Source organism: Haplochromis burtoni, unplaced genomic scaffold, assembly GCF_018398535.1.
Source record: "Haplochromis burtoni strain Fernald_Lab_line unplaced genomic scaffold, NCSU_Asbu1 Contig_4, whole genome shotgun sequence".
Classification (NCBI taxonomy): domain Eukaryota; kingdom Metazoa; phylum Chordata; class Actinopteri; order Cichliformes; family Cichlidae; genus Haplochromis; species Haplochromis burtoni.
This window is the reverse complement of record NW_024582365.1, coordinates 1,965,921-1,987,715: the sequence shown is the minus strand read 5'-3', so window position 1 is coordinate 1,987,715 and position 21,795 is coordinate 1,965,921. Positions and strand designations below refer to the sequence as shown.

Below are 21,795 nucleotides of genomic sequence, written 5' to 3'. Positions count from 1 at the left end.
TGGTCTTATTGGAGTTTTGTGCTCCAAATCCCACTTTATGTGCACCGTTCAAGCCAAAAGGATATTGCTGCTGAGTAGTGCTCAGTCTCTGCATACTACAGATAACTATAAGGATATGTAACAGTATTATAGATTATAGAGTCTGTACAGTGGAAAGGTGCCTAATCCATGTCTGGCAGCAGAAATCAGGAGACAGGAGTACATTTTTTTCCCTTTTCGTTGGAGTACAGCTGGGCTCTATCCATCACTAGGAACTTGAATTTGTATTCCGTAAGAGCACTAGCTAATGTTTGTCTTACTGGTGTATAGTACTCCATGATGGGGTAGTGCAGCTTCTTTCCCTTGGTTGTGCGCCCGGTTAGAAAACATGTCTGGCAGATGTCCACATTGAACTGCTTCAGACTGCGATACCTGTCAAGATCAATATAAAAGAGAGGCTCAACTGATGTTTGCAAGAGAACCAGACAGAGTAGAGTGGCTCAGTGTGTGTAGTTGTGTTATCCTGCTGTTGGGACATAAATCTGTTTACACCGTCACGCTGAGACCTTTTGGGGTTTTTTCTTCAAAGTGACAAAAAAAAAAAACGAGTGCAGAGAAAATAATGGTTTGTGTGTCTAATCTTATCTAAATAAGATGAATGACGCATTCAAATTGCTTTCAGTTTTGTGCTTTGTGTATGAATGTGAAATAGTAACTGCTATTATTACATTTAGACGTGCACATACATCACTTATATTCTTCACAACATTTGATGAAAATAAACAATATTAATACTCAGAGAGACTTCAGACGACATCCTGCATTATATTAATTTTTTGGGACAGTTTTGTTCAGAAACCTTCAAGCGTGATGCTAATACTATAGTATCTGCAATGGAGTGTGCAGCTTTTCCTCATTATCTCTCATCATTTTTATTATAAACTAGATTTTCCAGCATTTTCATTCTGAAATGGACTTTTAATTCTGTAATAAACTCAAGTTTAGAATTTGTAGGTAATAAAGTGCAAAGAGATCCTAAGGTGATTATTTTAGATATATCAGAGGCACTGACCACATACAGGCTCACAAAGCAGAGTTCAATATAGTTTGGTGTTAAAGTTTTTGGTGTCGGTGGTGTATGGTTGTTGCACAGGTTGTTGGGCAAGGATGCTAGAACCAACATATCCTATCAAATCAGGAACATCATGAAGAAGAGGAAGCTGCACAGACAAAGACTGGAAGAGCACTTGGATACTCCCACTTCTCAGGTGCAGCCACTTCTCTGACAACCCACCCAGGCTGCTGCTGGAAGTAAACTGCGAGAAGCAGGAAGTGTAGATGGTGGGCCGTCGCACAGTTTACTGCTTATATCCTAGTTTTTCATAGGCAGCTGAAAAACAGCTCTTTCTAAATAATGTATATGGTGGTCGATATGATGCGCTCTAGCAGAACCAGGTTCATTCTTGAGTCTTTGCTTTATGTTTTCTACTTATTATTTGGATTGTTGGTTGACTATTTGTCTTATAGCATGCGCTGTATGTTTCTCATTGCTATGCTGCAGTTGACTGATTGATTTTGATTTCCTTTTAATTAGCCCATATCACTTCAGATCCATATTTATCATTTTATGCAGTACATCTTTGCACATAACACTTGCCTACCTGAAGCCCTTTATGGGACATTGCTTGCAGACGTAGCATTTGGCCTGGTGCTTTGTTGACTCTGCAGCAGCCACTCGGTGAAGCACAGGCAGCCAAACCATGGACTGCGGCTCAAGGCTCATCCACTCCAGGAAGTGAGACACCTCAATAGCAGGTTTCCCTGGGGCCTGAAAAAGGAAGATTAGGGGAGGAAAGAAGCGCAGAAGACTGTAAACAATCCAAATATAGACCAGCAGCAAGTGAGATATGTAAAGTAATTAAAGAAGAAAGTATGTTTCCTTTGCTAACCTACTCGCACAAGGAGTATTGTTTTGCTGAAAATAAGGACTCAAAGAGAATAGAAAAGATAAGAGCGGGACAAAGAGCATGAAAGAAAAGGTAAACCGCTTTGAGATATCTTTCGCTTTTATGCAACAACCTAAACAGTTATAGAGCCACAGTAAAAGAGACATAAATTTAGTTTCTGTGTACACTGCATGTTTGTGGGTTCTCTGTCTCTCTAGCAGATAGCTTGTTGGGAATTCCAGAAAGTGGGATAAAAAGGAAGTCAACCTAATAAAAGAATGACTCGCCAAGCGCTTAAAATCCATGATGTGCTAAATTCTCATTAAGTCTGCATCAGAGATGCATTAAGAGGTTGATTTCCCTGGGGCTCCCTCCACTGCTCAGGCAGGGTAACATAATAAATGTGTGCGTGTATGTGCACTGATCACACAGACTGTGAGGTGTACAGAGGTGTAGAGTCTCCAGGGGATGAAGGAGCTTCTCTCTGTTAGTAGCCAGCTTTGCTCCATGTGGGAGGTCAAATAGCAGCCCCTTGCATACCGAACACCTGGAACTGGCGCTGACTATGCTGTGCATGCCGCTGCATTGCAAAGAGGCACACAGCAGATGGGATGTTTTAAATACCAGCAGGGAAAATAGAGTGATAAACATCCAGTTATCCACGAGAACGCCTCACAATGTGGCAATTAAACAACATGGACTTCTACGATACATCACTTTTGGCAGGATATGAAAATTGTTACGGAAAGAGTTTTTCCCATAAACTTTACACATAAAGTAACACCTTCAGCAAACACTTCTATTGTGTAGAAGCCTGTGTTTATATACGAAAAGTGATGCCCCACAAAGTGATCTACCTCACTTTCAAAGTCAAGTGGTAAACAGGCAAATGGGTCACCCCCAAATTCACATTAAATTCATATTTTAGCTACAACTAAATGCCCTGGCATGGAGCAAGTAGAGAAAGGAATTGATTTTAATCAGCCGTAGCTGATACAGCAAGCATGGGCCAGAATAGAGCGTGTATAATTAGAACCTGCTTTGAAAATGAAGGAATTAAAAGGCCATCATTCAGGAAAAAAAACAAAAACTGTCCTCTTCCTAATAACTCAGTAATTACCTGAGGTCCCAAATTGAATGTCATGCCTTAAAGCTCTTGAAACCTACACCACGTATGCAAATTCAGACAAATTTAGAACATGTAAAAGACACAAAGCATCTTCTTGTTACTTGATGTGCTAGTCACATCACGTATTGTCTAACCCTGACCCTGTAATAATGTGTTTGGTGTAGTTTCTGGCTTTTTTCGGCACAGCAGAATAATGTGTCTACTTACTATAGATGTGCACGGAGAATCTTTTTTCTTTGTAGGAATTAAAAATGTGCTAATGTCAGTAAAACACAACTTTGCAAATCTGGCAGCTTCTGATGTGAGTCGTGACACGGTTTTATTTTTATATGTGGGTTTTTATGGAACTCATCCACCAGCAAATGTTTAATTTTGGCATTCATTTTTCTCTATTTGTAATGCCGCCTTGGTGTAGACAAATTCAATTCGGAATAATTAGAGGTCTTTAATTATTTTCCTGGAGATTAATAAGTGGTTTTAAAAAATAATTGCATTACAATTAAGTTTTCAAGGTGTCTTTCAAATTCCTCATGGTAGCAATTAAGGTACTGTTTCAAAAATTGAAACTAGCACTTATGTTACAGTGCGTGAATATGTTGAGGTATGAACAAAAAATTATCCACACAAAGGCCACAGCAGCAGGATTTGAATTGACATCTCCTCCAACACATGTTTATGTATCAGCGAACTGTGCATGCTTTGTTGCTTTTCTCTGGATTTCCTTGAGCGTGCATGCATGCGAGCGTGTCCTCACCATGCGGAAGCAGCTACGGACACTTGGCTCCACATTGCTGCCCCCAAAAGCAGCAACTTCACCCAACTGGCGGGGGATCTGAATGGCTTCGTGGAGCAGCAGGCTGAGGTGACGCTGGTCTGTTAAACCTCCTGGAGCAGACACCTGGCGGAATAAGTCTGCAAAATGTTTATTAATTAGAATTATTTAAACTGATTATACAGCAGCGCTGTCTCAAAATGTAAATTATGAATTAAATCTCAAATGAAAGCACATTAGGGTAATTAAAAGAAATGGCATACTTCATTTAAAATAAGAGCATACACGCTGAGCAATAAAATATGGAATAGATGAAAAACTTTATTACCAATGGACCTCACATTTCACACATTTCAGATATAAGGTTTCCAAACAAAGTACTGTGGAATAATGTTTACTTTCATGACATACAGAGAGAGACAGAATTGGTATTAGTGGTCTGGCTGGTCAGCTTGGAGATGAAAGACCTGCATAAGTAGAGTCCTGCCAGGGTTTTGAATGAGATCTTTACGAAGCTAGCTGGGAGTCAGCCTGTCGCTGAGGAGATGAATGCTGACAGGCATGCGAGGGTGCTGCACAGTGCCAGTACAGGCGTTCCATGGATCCCTCTCTCTGTGCTCTTATTTAGTCCTCTTGCCCATAACACCTGGGCAAGAGGACTAAATGTTAAACAGCCAGCACCATGTACACCCTCATAATTAGAACTCTGGTGTGTTGAAGTCAAAGTCAAACACTGAGCTGTTTAATTAAAAAAAGAATTTTTTTTATTTTTTTTTTACATGATTTATAGAGAATACAGGATATTAAGTGTGCAGCCTGCAAATGTTGCAAACTTTGTAGTAAAACTGGGTTTGCTGCATGGGACAAAGATGGCTGATGACAACACCCCATTAGGTTTTACAGATCAGGGGTAAAAACAATGAAAAAGTGTCCACTGCAGCCAGCGTCTGTACTTTTGATGCTGTATTTCCTGACCTTTGATTTTTGTTTTTTACACTGTAACAAATGTCAAAGGACATAATCGAGGTAACATAAATTAAACATAACACTTAAGAATGCTGAAAAAGTACAATAAAGTTGTATTTCTGTTACTAGAAGGTTGAGGACTCAGTAGTAATCACAAGTAGGATGCTTTCCAGAATTTATTTGTCAAGGTTGATGGAATTTGTATTTATTATTTATTTATATTTACTTTTATCTATCAATTATTTTGAAAATAGGAATTTAGTGACAAATATGGACTGGTTGAACCCCTTTAACCTAGAAAAGGGGGGCCTAACTCACCTCTGGGACCACTGAAGGAAAATCTGTTATCTTTCAGTCTTAGACCTGACACAGATGGTATGCCAGGCATAAATAATCTTGGCATAGGAGAGTGTGAGCATTTTTTTTTTCAAATCATGTATCAACTACAAGCTGCTCCAGCTCCAACCATTGTTAGTTCAAATGCTCCCTCTCTATTTTACCAATACGTAAAGGTTAACTAACAGTTTCAGTAACTATCTACCTACCTACCTACCTACCTATCTATAGATAACCAACCGTCTGATTAGCAGATGACCTGCTCCACCTCCTGACCTGCACTAATAAAATATTACAGCTTAATTTATGGTAAAAAAAAAAAAAGATGCAGAAAAATCCCAAGATCTTTCCTAATTGACCTGTGAAAAAATGAATGAGAGCCATGAGAGTGTGCATGAATGGTGTCTTTGGCCAGCAATCCTTTTAAGGCTCCTGATGTACTTTGTACAAGTAAAAATGCCTTCTCCATAATGGAAGCAGAGTCATTTCCTCCATTAGAGTAAGTGGATGTCTTTATGTAATACTGGCAATCAGGCCTGTTTTGTTTTGGCTCATTGTTTGCAGTTGAGGAGATGCATTAGGCACATGAGCGAGCATCAGACTTACATTTGTACTTCTCTTGGACGTCTGCATTGCACAAGGTCACCAATCCCATCTTGAAGCTGAGAACTCGCATTTTGCCATTTCGAGCACTGCAGAAAGGAAAGCGAAAAAAAAAGGTGTTCAAATGTGACAGTTTCTGAATGGTGAATAATCTCAAATCATGGCGCACTGGGTCATGATAATAAATTCATACGTTGCTTGAGCCCTGCTGGGAGGGACAAAGTGTGGAGGAATTACACGGGTCAAAAGAAGTGGAGTGTAGGTCAGTGCAGTAGTGTGAAATTGTATTAGAGCATAATTAGAGTAACTAAAGGCACTACTGGGACTCGGTAAAGTATCGTGTCCATCGGTTTATGCCAAGAAGAGCAATAACAAGCTCATAACAACACAATGTCACTCAGAGACGTGCATGCTTATAGCGTAAACACATTCATAAATCACACTCACATTCAGTGAGCCTCAAAAGTGCTGCCCCAAGCTGAAATAATAGCCAATAATCAATTGCAAGTAGCGAGACCATCGACGTGGACAATGGTGTGTCCACCTTTTTTCTCAGTTTGAAATTTTAAAAATAAAAATTGAGTATAAGCTACCATACTTTGATCTGAGGGGCCAACACAACAACACTGTTTGCAGCTGGAAAGAATTTAGTGCCGAGCTGAGCACCATTGGCACACACCGGGCTTATCAAATTAACATTTGAAACGCTAAGTGAGAAATCAAGAACATCAAATTCATCGGAGAACTTCAAATCAATGATGTATGAAATTGAATCAAGGATGGAGAATTCTCAGAAGTAAACATTGATGCTATAGATGTGCTAGAAACAGGGACGGACACGGGACTCCGTTTCTAATTCACCAACGGGTCAAAATGTGAGGTAGAGAGATTTTTTCAGGCTAGACCACTACAGTCAAATGGAGTATTCATTCCCCTGTTAGATTGAGGGCTAAAATTAGAGCACATGGGTACAACTGGCTGTCAACTCCTCTCACACATTTTCTGCTGTGTACCACATGCCATCTTCAATATGTACCCCAGCGCTGCTCTTCAGGCGACACTTCACTCCTACTCACCTTGCTAGTGCGGCATGTCTCTAGAGGACACATGTATGCTGCGATATACTGTAGGACACATTTCACTGAAAGAAAGCGGCTGTAAAAATGGTCACGCAAACACACACACACACCTCATTCACATTCCCCGCTGCTATCTATTGGAAAACAAAAAGCAATTACCGGAATTTATTCAGAAGGTAAAGTCCCTGATTGTCTCTCATTAGCAGCAAGTAGTTAAGAGCTACAGACTGCATTTACAGTCCTCGTGGGGTTATCCCTGGATTTCAGAGGCTGCTCTAAGGGGTTTCTCTTCGGAGAACAGCAGAAAATGGTCAATCAGGAACAAAGATGGGTGAGTGTTTGTGTCAAAGAGGATTTGTTTCGACTGCGTCTCAGAGGAGATGAATGGCTCTCTGCCTGGACAGTGTTATTGGAGGCTTTGTCACGATGTAGCTGTTTACAGATGTCTGTGGTTACATCAATGTGCAAACAGACTCTTGTTTATGACAATGACAAATTGTTCAAAATAGATTTTTTAGTAAGTTATGACATCACAAACAGTGACTGTGCATGCAGTGTGTACCATATTTATTTAATTTGATCAATGTTATTAAGTCTAGTGACCTGATGCAATAACAGTAGTGCTGAATGAGACCTGGCTCTGCAAAATCCTGATATTATGGTCATCCTAGACCCATTTCAAGCCTTTAATACTATCCTGCTCATTAAGAATTACATAAAGCATCAAGTAGTTGTAAGCAAGGATCCACTAGAGAGCAGCTGATATTCCAGATGGAAAATAAAAAACATTCAACAATCTAAGTGATTTACAGTTGCTATGTGAATTAAATCCATAGAGCCCCATATAGTCAATATAAAAGCCACAGTTTTGCCTCATTCACGGACATTCAGCAACATTGTGCTTCGAGCAACCAGTGCCTATATTGTAAGGATACTGATACTTCACTGTTGATGTTTTGTTTATAGGAGCTTGGCACTGACTTAAAATATCCTGAACTGTGGGTATAATATGAAACTTTATGAGCATTATATGACAGAAATGAATGTGTCATTTATAATAAAAATGCTGCACTGCTTTGGCTTTACACTGCATGAATACTGACCTTTTCCCTCCATACATTATTCTTCCTTGTTAATACCTGCTACCAGCATTACCCACGAGGCAGCGGCACTACTGACAGTTTGGTTGGAGAGTCAGGTGTGGTCTCGTATTCGTTTTGTAAGCTCACTTCTTTTAACTCCATTCCTAAGAACTTTTTAAAAAAATTATATTTTCATTAATGCTTTCAAATTGGGCAGTTTCTCTTTGAAATCCCTGATATCCACCTTCCATCCATCCATCTTCATCAGCTTTATCCGGGCAGGGTTAAGGGGGCAGCAGCCTAAGCAGAGAGGCCCAGACCTCCCTCTCCCTAGCCACCTCCTCTAGCTTATCCGGGGGAACACCAAGGCGTTCCCAGGCCAGCCGAGAGATATAATCTCTCCAGCATGTCCTGGGTCTGCCCCGGGGCCTCCTCCCGGTGGGACATGCCCCGAAAACCTCACCCAGGGGGCATCCTTGTCAAATGCCCGAACCACCTCAGCTGGCTCCTTTCGATGTGGAGCAGCAGCGGCTCTTCTCTGAGCCCCTCCCGGACGGCCGAACTTCTCACCCTATCTCTAAGGGAGAGGCCAGCCACCCTTCGGAGGAAGCTCATTTCTGCCACTTGTATCCGCGATCTCGTTCTTTCGGTCACTACCCACAGCTCGTGGCCATAGGTGAGGGTAGGGACGTAGATCGACCGGTAAATTGAGAGCTTCGCTTTTACACTCAGCTCCCTCTTCACCACGACGGACCGGTGCAGCGTCCGCATCACTGCAGCTGCAGCCCCAATCCGTCTGTCGATCTCCGGCTCCCTTCTCGCATCACTCGCGAACAAGACCCCGAGATACTTGAACTCCTCCACTTGGGGCAGGAACTCATCCCCGACCCGGAGTGGGCACTCCACCCTTTTCCGGCTGAGAACCATGGCCTCAGATTTGGAGGTGCTGATCCTCATTCCCGCTGCTTCACACTCGGCTGCGAACCGTTCCAGTGCGAGCTGGAGGCCACCACCCGATGAAGCCAACAGAACCACATCATCCGCAAAAAGCAGAGATGAGATTCTGAGGCCACCAAAGTGAAAGCCCTCCGCCACTTGGCTGCACCTAGAAATCCTGTCCATAAAAATTATGAACAGAACCGGAGACAAAGGGCAGCCCTGGCAGAGCAGGGCCCTTTACCCTATAAAACCCTTTACTCAGATTAATCAGTATAAATATAACAGAGAAATAGAAATCAGTGATAAAACATTAAAGGCAGATTAATGCTGGATTTAAACTTGTCCAACTACAAAGTATGTCTGCTGGTTGTGTCTACTTGATAAGCCACTGGTTTATAAGAGCGAAGCTGAAATACAGACACAGATACCTGCTGCAGTTCTTAACACAAGTAAGTTTTAATATATATTTCACTTTTGATTTTTTCAACCTACTCACCTGTCATAGACGTTGAGCAGCCAGTTGAGACACATATCAACACAAAGTGGAATGTTAACCAGGACGGACCTCTCTTCCTCCAGCTTCTCATACAAAGCTGTCAGGCCGTGAATCACCTCAACCACATCCATCACATGATCTGCCTGCTGCAGCTCCTGCTCCCGGAACATCTCCACAAGGCTACTCAGTGCCACTAAATCCACTAAAAAGAACACATATTTATTTAGAGACATAAATATGGCACAATATTGTGTTATGTTTACAAGCATGTGTACATGAGCTAAAGCCTAAACATCCACATATAACGACACATGACCCCACATTCGCTTTCAAACACACATACAGTCACAGCGGGATCATCATCCACACCTCAGCAAACGAGAGCATGGGTGACAGCAGTGCTTATTCACCCTTTTTGCCCACTTAAGCCCTACCAGATGTTTCAAGAGCAGTGACACAAATTTGATTTCGCTCTTCTAAACTAATTTGATGGCCCATCCCTAAGAGTGGAGTTAAAAGGGTGTCCGTTGATGCCAGGTATAATTGGATAGCACGGTAATGTGGTAGAACAGAGTGAGATAACAGTAGTATTTTAAAGGTTGGGAGGGAATCAGCTTAAAATGTATTTCTTATGCAGCACTACTCAATCATTCAAGACGTGTGCAGAGAGAAAAAAGAGCGAGAATTCTGCAGTTATCAGTGCAGCCTGGCAATTAAGTTCTGTAACGATATCAACTAGTAGACCCGAGGAGTGAGAGATAAGAGAGCAGGCAAGAGAAAGGAAGTGGGAACGTGACTGAAAGATTTTTTTTAGAGTGCTCCATGCATGCTGAGTTCTTATTACAGGAACGTGGGATCTAGAAGGGAAAGAAGGTTGAAAGGGAGTGGTAAATGAAGGTAGAGAAGGTAGAAAAACAGGCTGAACATGAATAACTGAATAGGTGTGAAACTGGGCACTTTTAGGGATACCAAATACGAGAAGGTCTGTGGTCAGGGGAGTTCGAGTACTACACCAATTCTGGAAATGGATGAGATGTAGGGAAGAAGAAAAAGAAAGCAAGAAAGAAAGGCCATGTTGGAGGTATTGACCCTGAAGGGGCATACAATCAAGCTTCAACCATGCAGCAAAAACTAATTGCCTCCTATTATGTAACTCAAATGGACCAATTAATAGCTAATTACCCAGAATGCTAACGATTCAGGTCGTGATGAAAATGAGGAAGGAATCTGGCAGTAGAGTAGTTCTTCTTGTGGCTCTTGAGTTTTTCAGTACTTTTAATTGCTGCATTTCAAAGCTGACAGTATAGGAAAATGCAAAGAATATTTTCAACCACATTTCTATGTAGGGTACAAAAGAGCGCTGATGCTTTCGACAACCGGATAAAGAAACATGCCACAGCTAATCATTATATCTCATTCCTGAAGAGAGCTTGTCACGGTGGATTAGTGATGGTGCAGGATAACTGTATATCACTTAACCAGCCATTTCAGCACAGCAGACAGAAAATAGCGTCGATGAAATACTGTACGTACGTCTCAGAGCTTTCTGAACCCGCCGCAGCTTCATTGCTGTTCTGTATGCTGAGAATTTGATGTTGTTCAGATCCGCTAATAGAAGGAGAGATGGATAGAGAGATTAGAGAAAACAAACTCATCCTGCATGACTCCGCTATACCATTGAGAAATTAGACATCATGTGTCCCCCCTGTTTATCACACCACTGCAGAAATCATTAGTAGTTTACTGTGATAATATTATTATCTGTCTGTGTGCATGCATGCCTTTTTCTAAGCTGAACACGTGTATCTGACAGCGGGCCTATCTCCCCTGCAAGCTCGCCGTGTCACATCAGATTAATGGTAAAATACATGATGTCGTTTAATCACAATTAATTAAAGGCTAAGCAAGAAGCAATCACAGAGCTGGCAAATTGGGCCTCGCAGGTTAATGACAGTAGAGATGTAGTCCCTAAGGTGTTTGAAATAAAGGTCCCTTAATGAGCTATATGACAGGACCTTCAAAGCTGAAGCCCGGTGGTGCCGTGTTACTGGTTCTGCTGCAGCCCAGTGGGGTTCCTGGACGAATGAGCAAGAGGGTGTTTTAATTGTCTCCTTACTCACCCAACGCTTGATACAGTTCTGTCATCTTTGGATGGTCCCAGCATGTCGTCTGGGCCTGATGGCTGATGGAAAGAAGATTTCATTAGGAAGGCAAAGAATCGAGGTACTCATTTTCAGGCCAGAGAGGTAAAAATGGAGCACAAATGAGCCAAAGGGGTAGAGTCTGGCAGGTGTGGCAGACAGCAAAAGGAGTGAGATGAACGAGTAATGAGTAAGAGATAAAGAGGAGAAACAGAGGGCAGAATACAGTGACCATTATTTAGGATAAGACAAAAGATTGTAGGATTGGAAAGAGCAGACATCAAAAGTTTTGTTACACTACAGCTCTCATGGAGACCCAATCACAGTAGCTTTAAAGACTTTCCTCAGAAAAACAATATAAAATCCAACTCATATCTGCATAAAGAAAATACATTTACACTTTTCTCTCCCAAGACTAGCTCGATGGGAACATTTAAATGTAGAAAATTTAGCATCTATAAAAGAGATTCAATAGAAAGAACAAGCACAGGAATATAAATGGGAAACTCCAAATGAGGAAGCCTGCCAGCCCAGGACCCAGGAGGCTTTTAGGGCAGTGCTCATCGTTTTACCTGTGCGAGCACTCACTGATTGGTACCCAGTGGAGTGCTACTCAGATGCTACTTCCACTCCCACTGGAATAGTAATATAGCCCATAAAGAACTGACTAGTGAACTAAAGCAAAACCCATGAAGCTTTGTTTCAAATGATTAAGAAGACAAATACTTTTAGGAGAACAAACTGTACCAATGTTTGCAATACATATACAATAGTGTATGAACACACTCCTGAACAAACATATCCACGGTTCAATTATGAAATCTATAACGCTCCAAAGATAAACAGTATTGATGAAGTAAACAGATAAATGAGTTCTTGGGCAAACAGGGCTCCCAGTGGCACAACAGAATTTCATCTTGATCATTTAGAGTTGATCCACTCTTTAACAAATATTTGGCTAATGGGAAGCATTTGTTTCTAATCTAATGAGGGTTTATTATACTCCACGTGATGGATTTGCTTGTACAATGGATACATTTTCCCAAATTGACGCAGAAAAACTAGTTTCTCTCTCTACAATCGTTCTCAAGAGGAACACTGTGTGTTATAAGAGAGTTTATTATAGGAAAAAAATCTCTAGGCATTGGTTGGTTTTTGCAGTTAAGACCTCTTAATGCCACCCACATCTCTCTATTTCCTTCAGTGATTCAAAGGGGCCTGGGTCTGGGCGTATGGCCGATGGCTTTTTTCCCCCCAGCTTATTTCTCTACCACAAAAATAATGACAAGTGAAGAGGAGATAGGCATAGCTTGAGTATGTGATTGACATGACAAGCATTAAGTGATTTTCTATTGCAGCTTTCATGTTGACTGACACTGACGTAGCTGGAGCAGATACAACTGAAACAAGCAAAAAACAAAAACCCAACATCAACAAAAACAAAAAAACGTCCATTAAAGGAAACATCTAACATGAGCACGATAATGGAAATAAAATCAGTATGAAAATTCAGTGTAATCATTGAACTATGATGCAGGTACTCCATGTTTCACAGACTTTATTAGTTTGCTACATCTGCTACTACAGTTTGCTACTACATATTCAACTGTCCTTTCTCTCACTGTGAGATCTCAACTATAAAAAATAAGAAGATACAAAGCAAAGAACATCCAGTAACAGGGGCTTTATATAGAAACAGTTTACTTCGAGACACCAAATGTTAAATAACTTAATGCTACAATTATTTTCTACCAGATTAGTTGTAGTTTGAGATGCAGTTTGGGTGATTCCCAGTCCCTGGCTATGGACTGAGGGATCAGTGTGTAAACCTGTGTATTCCTGCCATGTAAGAGTCTTTGGTCAACTATTCTTAAGAAATTATCACCAGAAACTGCAAAAAGCATTTTCTGGCATTGTTAGAGATATATTCAATGCCTTGTCTCTACATAATAGTGAATGACATTTGATCTGCAAGTGTCTCCATATTTTTTCTTTCTAACTTTCTCTTGTCACTAGAATTGCAAAGCCTTTGTCTGTTTTTGTCTGACGATGCATTCATCTTGCTTTAATAAACTCCTCTAGCATTGTAAATAGACAGCACTGACTAAGGCTTCTGTGATTAGTGTTCTGTAAAAAGTGAGCACAGAACATTTGGCCATACCTATAAGACCAGACGTAAAAATGCTGCACCACAGGTAAAAATGCAATATGTCTACCAGCTTTGAAAAATAGCAAATGAGCCCAATTTTGATCTAACGACTTAATCTGCCGTGGAAAAAGTACATTTGCTCCGACAACACAGACACTGACCGTGAAGTTGCACTTACTTGATGTAGTAGGGCACTTTGTTTGGGGAGATAGCACGCTCCCATGGTATCTGCACCGAACCTGTACAAATACAGAGAGACAAAATCAATTTTGAAATAGGGATGTCATGCATGAACAGCCATTGTGCACAGTGTCCCTGTCAGCATGTCCAGACACCATATCCATTCAGGCCTTCTTAACAGAGCTAAACAGGCACAGTACAGCCAAAGAGACAAGTCTATTGTGTGGGATTTCCACAGAGTATTGGTTTGTTTGGCACGGCGTAATAGAATACTGGAGGTAGACAAGACGGTGACACGGGATGACTGTAGCATTTAACGGTCCCCCCAAACTGAACCACAGGAGATTCAGCAAAGAATCAAAGAGGGTGCAAAGACAATACCAAATTACACTCCATGTCACTGCCCATCACTGTTTAATGACATGGGACAATGCAGACCTGTGTGCTCTGTATCTATAAAACACACCAAACATTAAAATCACATTAAAAACACTAGCACATAGGTGAAGTCAATAATTTATCATCTTGGTAGTTAGTTGGACATCTACCACTCACCCTAACAACCCTTCCAAAGCAACAGCACAGTAGCAGTGCTCCTAACAACCTGCAAAACTTTTGAACGGCTTCCATCTCAAAGCTTCCCAGATCACATTGTAATCGCTAGAACAGGCCTGATACACGGAGGCAGCACCTGCACCTTAAAAGACCCAAAGGACTCACTGCCAATTTCTCCATGCCAGACACATCTCAGGACTGAGTCCACGCCTCAGTGCGTCAGAGCCGTTTTTGGCAGCACAGGGGGGAACTACACCAGGCAGGTGGTTTTAATGTTTGAGCTGATCACAGTACACACAGATACACACCACAGCTGAAGTAAAAGTACTAATATCAGACTATAAATATTCCACTATAGGGCCTAATCGTGCTATGAAGACTAAATATACTCGTCTTGACATAAGTGTAAATATTACATCATTATTCGCCAAACCTATTTTTTCTAATATCTGCTTTTGGGGAAAGTTTCACTTATTCGTGTATCACACCACTTCAGAAATTGGGTCGTACTGCTAGCAACTAAAATATATTAAGTGACTCTACTAGATACAATACAGCTTTTTTCTTCAGAATCACAAAGTAAATTATTTTGAATATTCTTAATACTTAACAGTTTTGTGTCAATAGAAATTGTGTGCATATATATGCATATCCATGTCCTATATGGAATATGAAACAAGCTGAAATATAGGCATGTTGGTGCATAAAACCACATAGACATAAACCCAGACATCTCTGCAGGGCATAGTGGGCTGAGCTGGCAGTGAAGTAGTGCTATATAAGCCCCAGTGTGGCATCTCTGATCCAGCGTGACAGCAGTAAATCTGGATGGGGTTGGTGAGGACACTGGAGACACACAAGTACACGCCAACACTTCAGATGCACTTGCACAGAGAGATCCCTGCATCATTCAGCCTCTTCACTTCATCAGTTTAAACTAGGCAAGGTAAATCCAATTTTTCAGCCCCCTACAGCCCCACCCCCACCCCTACCTTCCCGCTACTCCTTTGTAGTCTTTGAAGAGCAGTAGGTAAAAGAAAAGACAGAATTCACAAATATGTATCCCTGCTCAAATGAGAGCAATGACTCTTGTGATGAGCTTCACCGGGAATGCTCGTCACAGCAGCGTGCTAGAGATGATAAAGACAGATGCACAAAAGCCTCCCAGCTCCACCTCTAACCCAAATGCACACACAGCCCAGTGCGGGCACACACATAAACACAGCAATTAATAGTCTTATCACCATTAAACTGTAATACACCTAGGCTTCTTTTCTCTGCCTCGGCACAGGGTGGTACAGAATGGTGCAACATGAAGCACCAACTTCAAATAGCAGAAAATGGCTCTTACTGGAAAGGAAGTGCTGCGATCCGGGGCCAAAGTCTCTATGTGCATCCTGGAGCTGCTTCAGCCGCTCCTCTATGGAACCCTGAGGACACACGCAAACACACACATGCAAAGTCAAATCAAAGGGAACCGTGCTGTTCGTCCCTGCACCACAAAATCCCCACAATAGAAACGCACACACACAGACCACCTGCTTCTCCTCCATTAGTTAACCGCGGAATATAAATTATGTCTTTTTTTATCTGCTGCTCCTCTTGAAGGACTTTGAGAGCCTTTGAAGAGCACGAGGTAGGAAATGTAGACTGATATTAGAAAATAATATGTTTTGTTGAAACAAGAGCAGTAGCTTCTGGATGCAGTGTCAGTGCAGCTGGGGGGGAAAGGAGGAAAAGAGGATGACATGAGTGAGAGAGATAGACGGGTGCAAGAGCTCACGTGTGCTGGGTAAATAATCACGGAGACCGTGGAGTTGACAAAATTAAGTTTGCCACTGCCTTTGTAAAAACATTTCATCAGTTATGTTCCCCACCAAATGGGATTTAGTCTGCCTAATCCTGGTTTATTTGAAATATATTGGATTTGGCACTTGAATCGTTGTCAGCTGGATGTTGAAACGCATCCTCAAACAATGGGAGGTAAATCCACTCTGTGTGAGGTAGACAGATAAATTGAGAAAAAGAAACGAGTGGGAGACTGTTAGACTCCAAAAAGATGCACCTGCAGTGGGATATAATTTGTAAAGATAGATATATATTAAGTTAACATCTCCCGGTGATATGTACACATATCGTTGCTCCCCTGTGTGATTTAAATTGGTTGGGACTAATATAGAGCACTGTCAATGTGCCGAGGAGATACAACTGCCAACTGTTCTGTGTTGTAAAATCTATTTGCTGTACAGGCAATTTGGGTTGCCATAAGGAAGACAAATGACTAAATTATCCATGATCGACAAATATTAGCAAATCAAATTTTGCTAGCGTCAGTCCAGCCAAAATAAACAGGGTACAGGATGTTGCTGGGATTTAAAATTTATCATTTTAATTAAGACAGCAAAACGTGACTCTAGAGAGCGAGACAAAGGAGGAGGTTTCTCCATTCATTTCAAATTAATTGAACTGAATTCAGTTTTTATTTTTAAAGCACCAAATCACATGAATAGGTACTTTATATTGTTCGCTAAAGACCCTGCAGGATTGTTAGTCCTCACCAAGATACCACATCTGTGCATCTCAACTCCCTTATTTTTATACTGTGAATGCAGAAAGACAGCAGATCAACTAAAGTACAAGCTAGGCAGCTCAAACAAGATTGAAATGATTTTCTCTCATTTTTAACATCTATCTCTTCAAATGTTGCTTGGGCCCTACTACAATCACAGAAAATCTGAAGGAAATCTAAAATCTGGGAGATGAATATCTGCTGGTGTCTATGGATACTCAAAATCTGTTTACCACACTGTACATCAGATAAGCTTTCATCTACCTTCATTTACCACCTAAATCAAAGACCAGAGGGCACACGAACTGTGCGGCACATAGCTGCTTCAAAGATATACGTAGCAGGAATAGTTGCTGTGAAAGAACTTTTGCATGGAGACTCCTTTTACAATTTATGGACATAAATTAGGAGCAAGATAAGCCAAACCCTGCTCTTTCTTCATATACCAAATTGAATAAGAATGTAATGTAATGTAAGAATCTAATATAAGAATGCAATAATACTCAACAATGCTTCTTAAAGGAGTAGAGAGGAAACACATTGTAGATTTGCATTTGATTTTGTACTTTTTGGTCATTTTTGAACACCATGTTTAAGAAATGGCTACATACACTTAGGTATGATTATTGATGGTTGGTTCTGGAGTAAGCTTGTTAGGTTTGGCTGTGCCAGCAGGGGGAAACTTAATTTTTTTTAACTGTAAAATCTTAGTGTAAGCAATTAATTAAACTGCTGATGTTTAAATTCTGACGACTTTTTCTTTGGGTCTGAGCAGGATTTGAAGATTCCCAGTGGTCTCACACCATCTTTAAGTTTTGTACATGTTGTGGTTCCTGTCAGCTTCATCAAGCCATAACCTCCCACTTGTAGTGGGACAGTTTAGAGCCACGTGGAAAGTGATTGGTGATGAGTGATGAGAATTAGCACCTCTAAGTGGGAAAGGGAGGGATTTTGTGGAAGAGTTCTGGTATCTAGGGATGGTGTTTATGAGTAGGGGTAGACTGATGTGGGTAATTGTCAAACAGACTGGTAAAGCATTTGCAGTGATGCGGCATAAAGCAGTATAATGTGAATATTTAATTGCTTTTGTAGATTAGGCAACCCAATCTGAATAGCGCGGCTGGAGGGTAAACCATCAATAGTCTGTAAATGGTTGTGAGTTAACAGTACTGGGCACTGCTGCAATCTAATGCCACCTGTCAGAGTTAGCACTTTCAGCATGTTTTTTTGCATGTTTATTGAGGGTGAAAAAAGCTGCTTTGTGTGGACCTCATCTCTCCCTTTAGCCTCTTGTTTTATTCCTGTCACTAGGCTAATGCTAGCTGTGACAATGGATGACTGGGGTTTTCAGCACGTGTGAATGTTTTAAACAATCATCTAAATTTCTCTCATTAACTCTTATCAAAGAAAAATACATCTACAGCAGAAGTGGTGTAGGTTACTAATGTATAGAAATAAAGACTCTGTGGGAGTATCTTACTAGTTTGCAAGCAAAGGCCAGTGAACTTAGTTCACCACTAAAAAGACATATCACAATGACATGGTACCCGATAAGAAAGTACAAGCTTTGTCTTACACCCACACATCCACTGCTTGTATTACTGATTCTAGGGAGTATATTCTCTACATTAAAACATTTCTGCAAAGAAGTTCACATTTTTCCGGAGAGCTATTTTTGAAGCTTTGTTGTGTCATCTACCCACCTAATCTGTTTGGTTCTGAGTCTCATTGTTCACTGATAACACATTTAAAATTTAACCATATTTAGGATTACATGCTTAGAATTAGAATAGGGGGTTGCTTGAAAGCATTTCAGTGACAGTCTATAGTATTGTAAGCATCATTTAAACAAGTGGAAAACCATTGAGTAGTTGTGGAAATGCTACATTAAGGTGCATGAAAGGGAAAAAAATCATTCAGAAAAATCATATTCACCCTATATTACTGTACAATAAAAGGGAAAAAAATCATGGAAGTTGAACTTATTTTGACGAGATATTTCTGTACCAACATGGTGGGTGGACTAACTGACAGACAACTATTGCTATAGAGCATCTACCTACAAGTTTTCAGGCTAGTTATTGAGAAAATCTTTAGAAAGCACTGACACATGATTCTTACAGGGCTGCATTATTATTGTTTATTTGTTATTTCTTTCAGTCCCACAGAGAGCCTGGAAAAAAAATCTCTTGCTGACAAATCAAAGGCACGGCTTCTCTATAGTGGTCTGTTCTGTTTTGTTTTGTTCTGTCCATGAAGTGCTCAGAGCTACGGACGCAATCTGAAAGTCACACTGAGACAAGTCACAGCGAGCGTGCAAAGTGGGTGCTAGGAATTAACTTCTAAGAATAGTTTAACAGATACTGAAAATCATCATGCTCAGAGTGGAGACACCTCACGAGGAAACAAGGCTGGAGTGGCAATCATCATGTCAGGGTGTGGAAGAGGTGTCATGACAGTTATCTAATGGGAAGGGGATGTTCTCACAAGAGATGCAGTGAAGGCTGAGAGTTTTGTTGTGCTTGCAGGAGTGTTACTAGGTTACTGATGGCGGGTAAAGCCTGTGCTTGAAAAACACTGCAGTTAAAGTAATGCACAGTAGATAATGCATCAACTAAGCATTCTGCTAAGCACTGAGAGGAAGCCAAGTTCAGTTCAATTTTTAAAGGGGGTTAAGAGTAAGTGCTTTCATGGCACTGATGAATTACCCTCTTCATTTAAGTGCATGGGTTTAAATATATGTTCATCTCATTGGTGCACTGATGTACACTCACTGCACACTTTTCCTATTAGAAACACCACCAGATGGATAAAGCTGTTGTATGCAGTCAAGACAGACTCTGTTGTCATTGGTACTTTTCTTACCAATTGTGCCCTACACTGACGTGATTTTATCACATTATATTCTGCAGATTTATGCTATGAATCCATTCTATCACAATGGCACTAAAATAACTATAACCATGCAGAATATTGTTATAACAATATAGAATACCATTAGTACACATTAGCTTGATGGCTGGCTTGGGTAAAGGCTGTGACACCACTGACAGACAGCTAGAGTGAAATGGAGCATTAGAGTGAATAAAATTATAGATTTCTCTAAATGTGAAAATCGCGGCAAATATTTGCGATCAAGTGAGGACAAAAGTCTAGTAAAATATATAATTTAAAAATAGAAATGTTCCATATTGTTTTACATTCTTCCTTATAATGTAGTTTCAGTTCATTTAAGTTTGCAGGTATTTGTTTATGCACAGCTCCTTTAAGCACAGCATCTCAATCAGGTCGAGGTCTGGACTTTGACTGGGCTTATGCAAAAGAATGGATGAAAATGATTAAAAATCAAGGTAATGCAAATTTGCTGCTGTTCTTGGGAACATTGTCCTGCTGCATGACATGATTTTGACACATTTGACTCAAGAATCCTTGGCTATACAGAGGAGGTCATATGCAACTCAGTGCCTGCAAGGTGCCCAGGTACTGAGCTTGGACTGGTAGTGCTGGGATGCCCACCTCTGGCATTTAGTTAACACGCACAGGAGCGCCACAGACCAGGAAACTGTCAAAACCTCTGCTGTTATAGAGGTGGTCACATTTCATGAAGTGCTGCTAATCATGTGCTTTTGATTAGCAACACCTGGCTGCTATATAATTAATATAAAAAAATACAAGATATGAAACCTGTGATTAAAAAAAAAGGCTGTATTTCAACAAGAAGGGAATAATATATAAAACAGGAAACGGAGAGGAGAAACAACTCCACAAATTAGTCAGTATTTTACAGCAGGAGTGTTGTTTTACTTTTTTTCTTCTTCTTGTTTTATGATTGATTTCACACAAAGTCACTGTTAATGAAAAAATTGTACACTAAAAATGAAAGAAACAATACATGTTTTATGAAGTCCCCCTAAGGTTTTAAAGCTTCTTAAGGTTTTTTAACCTCCTCCAAGTGGGTAGGAGGCACTCATTACTTTTTTCCTATTGTTATGTCTTCAATTGTAATGGTTTAGGGCTCTTAAGCTTATGAAGGTTAGGAATGACTCTAAATAATTGTGACCATTAAACATATTTAATAACAAATGTATCTACATTCCTGCTCATTTCCTTAGTTTGAGCTCCCTTAAAAAGAGAAAGAGAGGGAAAAAATGAAAAAATGAGCTCATCACAGGAATGAAATGCCATTGGAAAAACAACAGATGTTCATAAAGCAGGTTAATATTGTGATTAGTATGTCAAGGCTGCTGGGATTTGATACATTTACATGCTCCCAATGCAAATCCAACATTCACTCAGCCAAGTTTATATACTATTAGTACGAGTTTTGAAACTGATTTTTATTCTGTGGGAAAAGAAAAGACAAAAACCAACGTCACTGCAAAAATAACGAAGAAGAAATCAAAACTTCAAGCGCAACTTGGTTTCATTTAACACATTCTATAAATATTCTACATTTTGACCTTAAGAATGTTTTATTTTCCCTGAGATTTATAAGCAATAAGCATACAGACGGTGAAAACAGCTAAATAGACTGCCTCTAAAGGTCAAAATACATTTACCAACACATCCAACCAGCTTAATAATTTTAAGGCAACTTTTCTATGAGACTCACACACAAACAGTAATGTATAATGACACTGTACTCTGGCTGTGGATTTTTTAACTAATCAAATAGCTATATTTCTCTATCCAGTTTTTTCACTTAGATTTGATCTAATCTGATAAATTTTCCCAAACAAACATATGTTCTAAAATTTTATACTCTTTCTTTAAAATTACCAATCTTGTGATGTTGTTATCCAGTGGCTTCAACCGTTCTGTGAGTTAAGTGAGAGATACATCATTGATCTTTCAGCCTGCAAACATACTCTGAT

At 40.3% G+C, this 21,795-nt stretch overlaps 1 protein-coding gene across 4 annotated transcripts in view; it reads right to left on the bottom strand.

Annotated features, from left to right (window-relative positions):
• drp2 (dystrophin related protein 2) overlaps window positions 1-21,795 on the bottom strand; it is a 169,165-nt gene that overhangs the window by 18,265 nt on the left and 129,105 nt on the right. For all 4 annotated transcript variants that reach the window (XM_042220823.1, XM_042220830.1, XM_005913193.3 and 1 more), the window contains exons 9-17: window positions 15,704-15,782; window positions 13,796-13,856; window positions 11,448-11,509; window positions 10,861-10,935; window positions 9,328-9,529; window positions 5,735-5,820; window positions 3,809-3,966; window positions 1,641-1,807; window positions 300-411 (exon numbers count right to left, since the gene is read on the bottom strand). In XM_042220823.1, the coding sequence (XP_042076757.1) occupies window positions 300-411; window positions 1,641-1,807; window positions 3,809-3,966; window positions 5,735-5,820; window positions 9,328-9,529; window positions 10,861-10,935; window positions 11,448-11,509; window positions 13,796-13,856; window positions 15,704-15,782 (1,002 nt within the window). The remainder of the gene's footprint in view (window positions 1-299; window positions 412-1,640; window positions 1,808-3,808; window positions 3,967-5,734; window positions 5,821-9,327; window positions 9,530-10,860; window positions 10,936-11,447; window positions 11,510-13,795; window positions 13,857-15,703; window positions 15,783-21,795) is intronic.